This window comes from Lagopus leucura, unplaced genomic scaffold (genome assembly GCF_019238085.1).
Source record: "Lagopus leucura isolate 7727_CA_CO unplaced genomic scaffold, USGS_WTPT01 153-6_obj-0_obj, whole genome shotgun sequence".
Taxonomy (NCBI): Eukaryota; Metazoa; Chordata; class Aves; order Galliformes; family Phasianidae; genus Lagopus; species Lagopus leucura.
In genome coordinates this window covers 46877-59581 of record NW_024963191.1, presented here as the reverse complement: position 1 = coordinate 59581, position 12705 = coordinate 46877, and the positions used below count along the sequence as shown (strand labels likewise).

The 12705-nt window shown below is 55.3% G+C and overlaps 1 protein-coding gene across 3 annotated transcripts in view; it reads right to left on the bottom strand.

Moving 5' to 3' along the window:
• Positions 1-966: 966 nt before the first annotated feature.
• The window catches only part of KCNH6 (potassium voltage-gated channel subfamily H member 6), a 28294-nt gene continuing 16555 nt past the window's right edge, over positions 967-12705 (bottom strand). For 2 of the 3 annotated variants that reach the window (XM_042891209.1, XM_042891210.1), the window contains 10 exons: positions 9299-9727; positions 8158-8557; positions 7694-7893; positions 5857-6109; positions 5192-5385; positions 4887-4986; positions 4348-4635; positions 3771-3951; positions 2641-2839; positions 967-2296 (listed from right to left, as the gene is read on the bottom strand). In XM_042891209.1, coding sequence (XP_042747143.1) covers positions 2009-2296; positions 2641-2839; positions 3771-3951; positions 4348-4635; positions 4887-4986; positions 5192-5385; positions 5857-6109; positions 7694-7893; positions 8158-8557; positions 9299-9727 — 2532 coding nt within the window. In that variant the 3' untranslated portion in view covers positions 967-2008. Of the gene's footprint in view, positions 2297-2640; positions 2840-3770; positions 3952-4347; positions 4636-4886; positions 4987-5191; positions 5386-5856; positions 6110-7693; positions 7894-8157; positions 8558-9298; positions 9728-12705 lie in introns of those variants that run through there. The other variant, XM_042891211.1, reaches the window with a different exon arrangement.

The following is a 12705-nucleotide window of genomic DNA, read 5'->3' as shown; positions in this document are numbered from 1 at the left end:
GTCCTGTCTTCTCCGAGTAGCGGATGAAGATGAGCTTATCTACAATTAAATAAAGTTTAATTATGGGGTTTCGTTTCTAATAGCACACAACGGCATTGAGGAGTACCTGGAACTGCGCACTGCTTTTCAGGAAACCCCTGTGCAGGCTGAAGCCCGGTGCCTGGCTCTGGCCCCTTGTGTTGGGACCGGTGGATCTCTGGGACCCAACTCGGGATATGGGCAGTCCCCAGCTGCTCACAGAGGAGATCCTCAGCAGCCCCGAGGCCTCTTGGTTCTCTGGGCTGGGGCACGGCAGGGGGATGAGATATCCCAGCTGCTGCAAGGAGCTGAAACCTGAGCCGGCCTGGATATAAATAGTGGTTTTGTGGGATGGGGGGCTGCGGGCTGGGGGAGTTCCCATCCGGACATCAGCTGGGGAGAGGCAGATCTGCGCCCTGCCTGAGGAGGACGCTGCCCTTGGAGCTGCTGTAATGGGGGATGGAGATGGAGATGGAGCTCCTGCTGCTCCAAGGGCAAGCGCTGCCTGAGGTGTGTTTGCTGAATCGTTTTTTGTACACGGGGGAACAGCAGCGTGCTGGTGGAAGTAGGAGAGCTTTTTGTGACAGCTGCCAAGACTGAACTGTGTCCTGCTGGGAAGGAGTTATGCGGTGAAGGCCCACCAGCCCCATCCTTGGTCTACATGTGGGCACCATTGGTCTCTGGAGGAAGCAGTGGGCATGGAAAGGCTGCCCAGGGCAGCAGGAATAGCCCTGAGCTACTGAAATTCAACACGTGGCTGAACAACCCTCTCAGATGTAGGGTCTGGTTTTTGTATGGTGTTGTGTGGAATCAAGGGTTGGACTCGGTGATCCTTAGGGGTCCCTTCCAACTTGGGAAACTCAATGACTTTCAGGGATCTTTACAGATCAGCAGCTTGCTCTGTACTGCCCGTGGTGATCCTCCCCACAAACACAGCTGTAATCCACGTCAGGTGCCAAAAACATCTTTATTAGCAAAGTGTACGCTAAAACTCCAGAGAAAGAGATGCTCACAGTTTTACTACTCTCAAAGGGAGCTCAATATGTTACTTGAGCAGTTGGCCTAGGACTGTCACAGCATCTAACCGAATGGCAAGGCGGCAGTGCTAAGTGGGCTTCTCCTACGGGATGCTGCGGGAGTCTGCCAGGGAAAGGGCTGAGGAGGAGGAAGCATCTATCAAACCTTTATCAAAAGAGAGAAGCTGGGAGTAAGGACTGGACGTGAAGCGTCTGGGACTTTTCAGCTTTCTGGGATTGTGCTTTTGAGTTTTGTGCTTTATGTCCAGGTCGATGACCAGTTAGGTTCATATGGGGATTTGTGGGATGCGTGTTGGGGTTTGCAAGGCGCAGTTGGCCTTGCTGGAGAAGTCAGTGCCCTAGGACTCGTGCTGAAGCGCGCTGATGTGGCAGGGGTTGTTGGCCCTTAGCGTCTCGGTGGCCATCAGGTAGGACAGGGAGAGCTTCTCTCCTTGTCCTGGGCTTCCCACCTGCACTGTGGAGCTCTCCTCCTCGTCCAGTGAATACTCTTTTGTAGTGCCCATGGGCTCTACTGGGCAAAGCCCAGTACCGACACAGTGGTCCCTGCTCCAAAGAGCTGACAGCAAAGTGGCCTTGCAGCTGAAAGCTGTGCGTTTGCTCACCTCTGGATGCTGTGGCTCGCTGGGCTTGTGCTGTTCTGGAGAGGAAGCCTTGGCAAGGAAGAGGTGTGGGTGCTGTTTGGCCTAGCCAGCCTGTTGGTGGCCGTAAGAAAGAACTGCTCTGGGTTCACTAGAATGTGCAAATTAAATCTACTCTATGGGAACCGCTGGAAAACGTTGATCTTGGAAGCCAGCCACACTATGCTTCCTTTCACGGTGGCAGAAGACAGTTACAAATTATACCCCTGAGCCAATGGCATTGTCCTCTGTCTTACCCCTGCAGTCAAAATCAACATCAACTGACCGAGCTCACAGTTGAGGTTCCTCTTGACTTGCTTTGCAGCCCCCACGTCTCTAACTTCCAGGAAGCACTGGGTCGGAGAGGTGTCTCTGAATGTCCGGGTGCTCGGAAGATGCCTCCAAGTGCTCAGGGAGGGAGGGGAAACGAGAGCCCCGCAAGAGTCCCTGGGTGTTTGGTGCCCTTTGGTTGGGAGGCTCTGGGTTCGGGAGAGGTGGGGAGTGGTGCTCCTGCTCGGAGTAGACCGTCATGGTTTCATCGGATGCCACGGTGAGGTGCATCCCACTTGACAAGGAGTCCCTGGATTTCAAGTGGAATTTTTCTACCTCCGTGTAGCTTGGGCTCTGATAGGAAAGGAGGAACCAGGTGGGTTATGACAAAAGTAAAACAAAGCAGACAAGCACTCTTCTCGCTCGATCAGTTCTCCAAATGCTATTTTTCTGCTTGGAAAGCCTCAGAGCAGAGGAACCCATGTACTTCCCTACTGACTGGGCAACCTGTGCGCACAAATCAGTGATGGACTGGGCAGAAGCATCTCCAAGCAGACCTCCTGCTTCAAGACCCCTGGGCTTTGCCTGGACCCAAAGGAACTTAGCTGTGCTTTGCACACAGGGAGACTGGAGAGGACCACTGGCTCTCCAGGACCCATCATCTGAGGGCAGAAGGAAGCCACGAGGGGTGACCTTACCTGCCCTGGGGCCATCCGCTGCTCATCCTCCAGGGGTGCACAGGGGGTGAGCGGCTCCAGGCTCCGTGGGACGATGCCATACCTGGCCAGGTTGTGAGAGGATGGTGAAATGGGGCTGTACGCGGGCGGCACTTGGGACAGCTGGCGCTGCAGAAGCTGGAGGATTATATTAATGTCTGACGACATCCTGGACTCCAGCCTGAGGACAGAGCAGCTTGGTGTTAGCACAGTGCATCCTGCAAGAGCCAGACCCTGTGCAGGAGGAGGTGTTGACTTGGCTGCCTGGGGATGATGCTGGTTTTCTGGTGCTGTTCAGGGAAACTTTTAGATTTTTGGTCCTACTGCCTCTCTCCTGCCACAAAGTCTTTCCCTGCCTAATTTTTTTGTGTTGCCAAACCAAGATCTGGAACAGGGAACTGAGCAAAGTTAAAACTACACCGGAGGTGGGGAAAATGCGATGGTTAGTTTTAACCTGGACCAGCTCTTCAGGCCAGCTGTCTGTGCTGACAGATGGAAGCAAGATGGGCCGGTGCCAGGCTTTCTGAACTCTGTAATAGAAGAAAATGTAAAAATGAATAAGTGCCTTCCTTCTGCCTTGTCCTAACCTTGGGGGAAATGAGCAGCTCTGGCAGAAGAGGTCTTAGTCCTCATTGAAGGCAATAGCCCTGGCAGCACTGAGTGGGTGGGAGATCCGTTCCCCCCCACCCCGCTGAAGCTGGCACCTTGGCAAAACACCAAAATACACACATGGTTACAATAGTGCAATGAGTTTAATACATGCAGCACCGTGTATTGGAGTGCCATCTATTTGTGTAGGTGCTGCCTGGGGCCTTTAAAGCTGTGTCTCAGGTGCGGTTTCTTCCTTTTTATTCAAAAAGAACAGCAGATGCCAGGGCTGGTGGGACAGCAGAGATGAGATGCATGACTGCAGTGAGACTTGCAGTTTGAGAAGCTGCTGCATTTGCAAAGCACTCCCATCTCCTCCCCAAGGAGTGTGGTGTCCCAGGGGTTCTGGAGATGGAATCTGCTGCACACAGAGCCTGGTGCAGCCACCCCTGCAGAGCAGAAGGTGATGACCCAGATCCCCCCCCCGGGTTCTCACTAGCCCTACATGCCAAGGACCTGCCTACCTGCTGAGCTGGGCCTGCAGGAGCTCCAGCCTGGACTCGATCTGCCCTGGTCTGTAGTCGCTGTGCAGGGGGATGTCCCGTGAGCTGTGCACCAAGGAGACATGCTGCAGGGGCTCCGGGTGATGGTTTGGCCTTTGATCCTCCCAGAAGGTGAACATATTGGGGATGTCCAGGGGGGTGGCTGGAAGAAGAGAAGACCCCTCAGCACCTCTGACTTGCATCTCCCATTCTGTCAATGCTCTACCGCCCAATGTGCTCATGGAAAGCCACCACTCTGACATACATGGGAGAGTCCACCACCCTAGCACCTGAAGTGCTCGTGAGCAGTCCATCACACTGGTACCCAACACACCTACAGGTCCCGTGGGGGAAATCCAAAGATGTCCCCAGGGATGAGGTGAAACCTCAGGGCATTGTAGGCACAGAGCAAACACTATTGTGGACAAAAGGCAGCAAAGACCACTGGCCAGCAGCATGATTCCTCTCAAATCTATGAGTTGTGTAGCACTGCCCCAAGGTGAGGCCACCATGCCCAAGCATCCCTCAGCCCCATCCTCCCAACTGCAGATGTGGGTACCTGCATAGGACTGGCTGCTCTCTGCCGCCTGCTTGCTGATCTCTGTGCCACTGGCGCTGGCGGTGATGAGGCTGAGTGCTGGTAGGGCAAAGTCATCCTTTTTGGACAGGGGGAAGGGCTCAGCTTTTGTGGGGCTGCCAGGCTTGGCCTCATCGTCACTGGTCTGGGAACAGGGGGTGGTGCTGCTGCCCACGTCATCCCACTGGTCCTTACTCAGCGGATCCTGCGGGTTGGTGAGCTCTGAGTAGGTGTGATACTGCTCTGCATCAGAGGTGCCCGTGTCTGGGTCTGTGGGGCAGTACAACAGGTTAATTCGGGAAACAGCACGCGTGACAAAAATCAGTCCACATTCCCTGAAAGGTACTTGTAGGGCTGGAGCATCCCAAGGACGGAGGCACCGCTTTGGGGTGCCTGCCAGAGCAGTGATTGAGTGGTAATCCCCCTCTCTAACTCCGCTGATGCTTTGGTTTGCAGAGCTGGCACGATGCTGGGAATGGTGCGGGATGGTGAGGAGGTGAGGCAAGCAGGAAAGGACTCACCAGGCTTGTTGGGCTGACCAAGGGAGTGCTTGCGTCGGCGCACACGCCGGTAGGTGCAGTCGTACTCCTCACTGAGCGGTGTGCGGGGAACGCTGTCTGCCTGAGGGACAGAGAAACTGGTCAGCAAGGCAAGGGTGCCCATGGGAAACCACAAACTCATGGAGTGGGCTGGGAAACGTGGCTGTTGATCAATTCATCACCAAATGGAATGAGGAGCAACAGGTTGGCATCCTCACTTCAGCTCTGCCACTTGCTAAATTTAAGGTGTTGACCGCATCCATCCCTGGGACAACACTGGCACTCACATCTCGCAGGTTGAAGGTGATCTCTAAGTTGCTCCAGAAGTTGTCAGAGAAGGCTGGGTACATGTCCAAGACCTCCAGCAGATCCTCCCGCTGGATCTTATGCAAGTCACAGTAGGTCAGGGCCCTCACATCGGCGTTCGATTTCCCTGGACGGGCATAGAGGCTGATGGGCTCCCCAAAGATGTCGTTCTTCCCTGGGCAAAGAGACAGCTTGTTAGGGATAGGTGGGTGCCCATCCCAACTCCAGTGGACCAGGAGCCTTTACATGGGGGCTTATGGACAAGTGAGTGCCCAGAGACCCTGACAGAGGAGTGGGGGATTCCACCATGAAAGCCACTGCTGATGGGGAGAATGAGCAGAGCAGTGGGTCATCAGTGACCGCTGGGGACTGCTGAGCCATGCCCTACTGTTGTCAGTCCTTTGGGGTCTTTCCCCAGCATTTAAAGAGAATCCTCCATCCCACGACCGCTGGTACAGTGACCAGAGAGATGATCGAGAACAAACAACCTTAATTTCTCCAGGACTTGGAGAAGTCCTTCCCTCTTCACCTGCCACCCTCTGCCCACTGTTCACCACCCTTTGTTTAGCACTCTTTCTCCATTTCCCACTGCCCTTCATCCATTACCCATCACCCCTTGCCCTCCCAGAAGGAAGGACTTTTCCACCTAAGATGGCAACCACAATGTCTTCCTTGAGGATCTCAATGGAGCCCCGGGAGATGAAATAGAGGGTGGTGAGGACATCCCCGTAGTGCACCAGGGTGTCTCCAGGTGGTGCGTGGGTCGTCTTGAACTTCATGGCCAGGGCACGCAGGCAGCCTTTGCTGGCTCCTCGAAAAGCCTTGCAGTTCTGCAGCAGCGTGCGGTTGAGGTGGAGGCAGATGTCTGCTTGCAGGCAGTCAGGGAAGCCCTTCAGCACCTGCAGAGAGCAAGGGAGGGATGTGGTCACACCGCTGTCCCCAGGATGCCACAGTCCAGGCTACCTTGAGGCACAGGCAGGATGGGTGGCATGTGGGGCAGCATGTTGCAGCCAAATAGGGAGCCAAAAGCCCAAGAAGCTGAATCCAAAAGCTGATCTTCCTTGGTGGACTGCTGCTTGCCTGTCCCTGGCTTGTTACCACATGTGACCAGGGATGAGAGCACTCCCAAGCAATAAATAATAATGATAACCAGATCAATCTATTTATACCCACTGGTTGCATATCCCCTTTCATCTTTCCACCCACTAATCTCAGCTGAATGAGAGCGCAAACCGGTAACGAGGTGCTGTCCTAATTAAACAGCACCTGCCTGAATGCCAAGAAGCAGCACAGGCCAGTTGTGCACAGCAACAGCTAAATATACCCATGGCAAATACCTCTCCTTGAACAAATGCTGAACCTGAAGGTGAGATCAAGGTAAAATTCACAACATGGGACAGCCCGGCAGGGGCTGCTGAGTGCAGCTTGCTCTCGGTTCCATCACAATTGCATGTGCTGGCAGTGCTGCATGGCCCCCTTCATTTCCCTGCTGGGAAATCAGGGGCGAACGCATCGATTGGGATGTGGCATGATTGATCAGGCTGTGTTGTGTCTTAGCAGCATCCAGCAGGAACTGGTGTGAGCAGCGGCACGTCCAAGCTGCAGGCTTAGCTCAGCGCAGGCGATTTGTGACCTGGGTTTGCACTGAGCCAGAACTTGTGCTTGGCAGGGTGCCGTGGCTTTGCTTCCTGTTTTTGCCACTGATGTCCAGCCCAGGGTGCTGCCTCTGTGGGTAAAGGATGGCCCCAACTCTCCCAGCAGCAATACCCCCTGTCTGCCCAGTTTATTGAGGCAGCAGGGGCTGAATTCACACAAATCCAGTGCTCACCCCTCTATGCCTTGCAGCTGGCCAAGGCAGAACATTTGTGCCTGGGACCCCAAAGCCATGAGTTGAGCCCTGTTTCCCCAGTGCCACTCTGGGTTCCAGACCCCGTGGCGGTGCCCCAGCTCCGTCCAACCCTCCCCGCTAGGCTCAGAGCCACTGTGCCTCTCCAGTGCTGCTCCCCCATTGATCCCCTCTTTGCTAACGAACAGCTGCCTCTCCAAGCTCTAATTAAAATGGATCGAGGTTTATTTAAATGCCCTCCTTTCCCTGATGCTGAGAGCGGGATGCACTTTGCTTAGCAACCGGCAGTGTGGAGAGGAGCTGGATCGATCCCGGCTCCGTGGCTCTGAGGCACCAGCAGAAATTGTTCCAAAAGAGCTCGGTGTTGATGGGGCTCTGAGCTCCTCCAACGCTGCTCTGCAGCCAAGAAATACTCTCATAGTCCCAGGAAACAGCTGGAGGAATGGAGAGATGGAGGGAGAAGGAGAAAAGGGGAGAATAGGGGAAAACGGGCTGACAGACTCTCTTCAACCTCCCAGATCTTCTCCTCTCCATGCTGGTCAAAAGGGCAGACACATGTGGGTGGACCCAAAGGTGGACTCCGTAACTTTAGGACAAGGTTCTGCACAAACGTGGGGCCTCCCTGCATGACACTCACCGCGTTCATGTCGATGCCATTGGTGTAGGACCAGGCGTGCTGGAAATACTCCTCCAGGCGCTGGCGCAGCGGATTTGGGATCTGATGGAAGCGGATGAACTCCTTTACCCGCAGCATCTGCGTGTGGTAGCGAGCTGTGCCCGAGTAGAGGCGCTGGATGATGGCAGAGACGTTGCCGAAGATGCTGGCGTACATCAGAGCTACAACAAGAAGGCAGGACTCAGAGGGATGTGGGGAGATGCATATCCAACCACCGCGGACCTACAAACAGCAGATTTCCAAAACCCACGTGTACCGTGGACCCGGAACCAGCAGGTTTCCAAAACCTGTATTTCTATCTATCTCCTCATCCATTTGTCTGTGCAGAAGAGGCACAGATGGAGGGAGATATGCTCCTAAATCCCCACGTGTGACAGCCTGGTGTCCCACAGCTGCCCCTCCAACCTCCAGGGCCAGGCACTCACAGCCGATGAGCATGACGCAGATGGAGAAGATCTTCTCAGAGTTGGTGTTGGGCGAGACGTTGCCAAAGCCCACGCTGGTGAGGCTGCTGAAGGTGAAGTAGAGGGCAGTGACGTATTTATCCTTGATGGATGGCCCAGAGGAGAGGTCGCTGTCATTGTAGCGTTTGCCAATCTGGTCACCCAGGTTGTCCAGCCAGCCGATCTTGTGCTCCATGTAGGGCCGCTCCACGTTGCCGATGGCGTACCAGATGCACGCCAGCCAGTGGGCGATGAGGGCAAAGGTGCACATGAGCAGGAAGAGCACAGCTGCTCCATACTCGGAGTAGCGGTCCAGCTTGCGGGCTACACGGACCAGGCGCAGCAGCCGGGCGGTCTTCAGGAGACCGATGAGAGTGGTGGTCTGCACGGAGAGGAGAGAAACCTCAGGGACCAGTTTGGCTAAAGGAATGTCTCCAGTATAAGCCTGCTGCTTCTTAAGGATAAAAGACACTTCTAGAGCATGCATCACCTGGTCCTGGGGGTGATACCTGAAATAGGCCAGATGTATTGTTGTCACAAAGTGGGCGGTTTCCCTCTAGTGACTGTAAAGGAAATGAGCCCTGGGACTACAGGTGAGCAAATGAGAGGAGACAAGGCCAATCCCATGTTTCCTGACAAGTCCTCACCTTGCGTTGCTTCAAAAACAATTGCCTTTCAGCCCATCCCGCAGGCTCCAAGATGAGGTGGAACCTCCAGATACCATGATAATAACAGGCCCATTCTATTGCCTAAATTTTGGGTCTGGTTGGAAACATAACCCAAAATTCATCCTCGCTGACAGTGTAGGCCAATCCCTACAATGAATTCCCAGCCTTCTGTGCTGGATCAGCCCCAGGCTGTCTCCCCTGTAAGGGGAATGGGTTCAGTTGGACACTATCTTAACACATGTAGTAACATCTATATGGCTATCTGAACCTTTGGAATTAAAAATCCAGATCCCATCTGCTTTATAAAAGCCTGCAATAACTTTCTTGCCCATCCCTCTGACCAACCATCCCTCTCTTTGCAGGTAGTCATCCACTGCTTGCATTAACCCATGCATATTCCCCTCTCTCTCCCCCATAAATCCTTTTCTCCATCCCTTCATGAATCTTCTCCTGACCTCATCAGAGCCGGAGCGGAAGATGAGCAGGTCGAAGGGGATGGCAGCCACCATGTCAATGAGGAACCAGCCTTTGAAGTAGTGGATGGCAATCTTGCCTGGGTGGCTCACCACCTCGTCGTTGATGTTGACATAGGTGGTGCGGAAGTTGATGACAATGTCCACGATGAACATGATGTCCACGATGAGGTCGATGATGTTGAGTGGGTCACAGGAGTAGCTGCAGTTCCAATGCTTCTCCTCCACCTGCTCCTCATTGAGCAGGAAGGCGGCTGAGTAGGGGGTGAAGACAGCCGTGTAGATGACCAGCAGCAGGATGAGCCAATCCCACACGGCCTTGAAGGGACTGTAGTGCAGGATGGTCCATCGGTGGATGCGTGGTGCCTGGAGCTTGTATTCGGGGAGGACATCAGCCCCCAGGGAGAGCACCTGCCAGAGATGGGTATGAGAAGGATGTGGAGAGCAGGACACAGCTTGGACAAGGCCATGAGGGGCTGCCACGTGCCAGTGGGGCAGCATAGAGCATACAGTGGGTTTTCTACAACCACTCCAGTTGCCCTCATCCATGTCTATCCAGGAGGCCAAAAGGTAAAGTGGCTTCTGTGCCTGACACCAAGGTCTGCCCAGCTCCCTGGCCAGCTCTGATGGTTGGAGCACTCTTGGGGAAGGCATTTATCCACGTTGTACCATCAGACCCTACCACACTGGCAGTGCATCCTGCCATGCCTCCTTGAGTTCTCATCTCTGGACCACCAGCTCAGGAGCTGCTGGGTGTCTCTGCCACAGTGATCTGGGGACAAAATCCCTGGAGATGCAGACCCATGTCTGTAGTCTGAAGGGTGGTGGAATGTTAGGCAACCTGCAAGCCCTGCACAATGCCTTTCTTGGCCCCAGCACAGACCCTCCCTTGATGTCCCTCTCGGACAGCTATCCTCCAAACAGAGGGGACAGCTGGTGCCACCAGCAGTGAAGCCTGGCCTTGGGCAGTGCCCATCTGAGCATCCCCAGGGAGGGGCAACCTACAACCACAGAGGGGCACACACCAGTTCACAAGCACAGCTAGCCTGCTGCATATTCACATGTCCTAGAGCCATCTTTCCTCATGGGCAAATGGTCCTACAGCACAGGTGAGTCCCCACGTGTTCCAGCTCCCCCTATCCAGGACCACCTCCCCCAGCCACCGTGGGGAAACAAGACAAGGTGCTGAGAACTGGGAGGGCTGGGCTTTCTGCTTTGGATGCTAAGAGACGGTGGCATGAAGAGGGTTATTTGGAGCCAGGTCCTCCCTGCCTGCCCATGCCACTCTGTTTCCCTGAGTGTTCCCATGGTGCCAGCTACCTGTGCCACCAATGGAGGAGGGTGAAAGGCATCCCTGCGTGGAGACCCAAGCAAAATGGGTGTGATACCTTTCCCTAAAGAGGGAGAAGGACCCATGCACGTCCCACAACCCACCAGGAGCCCCATGTGCCCCGAGGCCATGGTGACAGGCACAGCCACAACTCTAGCATCATCTCCAGAAGAAGGGCTTGACCCCTGCTGCACTGACACCTATCTCCTTCAAGGCTTCAAGGACCACCCACAGGCTCCCATTACTGGAACCCAGTGCATCATCCCACCACCACCAGCCTCTCCTCTATCCCACGACCCTTGGGAAAATCCCAGCTCCTACCTTCCTGCGGCTTGCCCGTCTCCCCAGATGGCAGCTGACCCTTCGTGAAGCCCGGCTGTCCCCCATGGGGGTCCCCAGCCCCATACGCCCAAGCAGCGACCGGCACGGCAGATGCAGGACCGGGGCCACGGCATCACCCGCGTAGGCACGCACGCGCTTGGCCGGGCGGGCGGGAGGCATGCGGCTGCAAAGGGCATTTGGGAGCCCAGCGTGGATTAATCAAACCCAATCGATGCCCCCGTGAGGATGAGAGCGCCAATGGGGCCGCCAGAGCCACCGACGTCGCTGGTGGACGGAGAGGGAGGGATAGGAAAAAGTGACTGAAATGCAATCGTTGTGGTAGGGAATGAATCGCTGCGTGGGTCTGGGGAGCGGTTCTGGCAGGGACAAGGTGATGCTGCTAAATGCCTGGCCCCCGAACTGGGAGGTGCGTCCTGTGGATGTGAGGTGGGCTCCTACGCCTTGTGTCTGGGTATTGCAGAACTGCTCACACCCTTGGAGCTGAATTTCCCATCCTGCCTGGCTGGGGGCTAGTCCCAAATGTGAGCATCTCGAATGTCTGTGCTCCCTGTGCCTGCTGTGCATCCTGCTGCTGGCACCCAGCTCCTGAAGCTGGAGCAAGAGTGGTTCAAACACTGTTGTTCTCCGTGCAAGAATCATTAAAAAAATAAACAAAACAAAAACCAAAAAACTACAAGCACAGAGATTTGAGGCAGACAAGGGAAAAAAAGCAACCCCCAAAAGAGCATCTAAGGCAACCCAGAGGCAGGGAGCACTTGCAGCATTGTCCCAGAGGGCTGCAGGTGACACCTCTTGGTTGTCTGGGGACTCAGTGGGTGGCAGCACCAGGTGTCCCCCATGGTGACTCAGCCAGCTGCCCCTTGCCTCGTCCCTGTTCCCCTGCACTTACTGGCTTCAGCTGCAGCCGTGCTCGTGGTGTGGGGTGCGGGGTGCTGGGTGAGCGAGGTGGACATGGGAGGGAGGAGAAGGAAGAGGGAGAAGGCAGTGGGGCTGTGTGGGCTGTGAGTGATAAGAGGAGGGGCCCTGATCACCATGGCTGACCCAGCTCACTGCTGGCACTCAGTGGGGCTCAGGGCACAACTGCCAAACCCTCTTCCTCTTCTCTTTGCCCCATGATGGGTATGGGAAGGGGGACATAGTGCTGAAGGGGGACATGATAGGGCCACCAAGAGGCCCTCAAGCAAAGAGAGTGGGCAGGATGGCTGCAGGCAGGCACTGACCCTCCCTCCCTGCTGTTTGCCTCTTGGCACAAATCCTTATGCAGCTCAGCACCCCATCACACTCCTGCCCACCTCCACCACCATCCATCCCTGCAGCACCTTGGGGGGACCCAGAGAGATGCCACCCACAAGAGAGATCCCATCCTGATGGCAGTGGCCTTGCTGCATCCCCCAGTGCCTCCAGCCTGAGCTTGGCAAACTCGTTGCACTTGTGGCCAGCCCTTCCTCCCACTTGCTGTGCTCAGATCAGCCACTGTCTGCCTCTCCCTGCTGCCAGCCAGTATTTTTAGATGCTGTTTCTTGCTGCTGTCTCTGCTTCGCTGTGAATTATTTAGTGGCCAGCAGCATGGAGCTGTGGCTTGGTGGGAGGCACAGGGCACAATGGGGTGAGGATGGGCAGGATGAATGTCCCCCTTAGGGCCATGGGGAGATGCAGTGGGGAAGAGAGATCCATCCCATCCCATCCCATCCCATCCCATCCCATCCCATCCCATCCC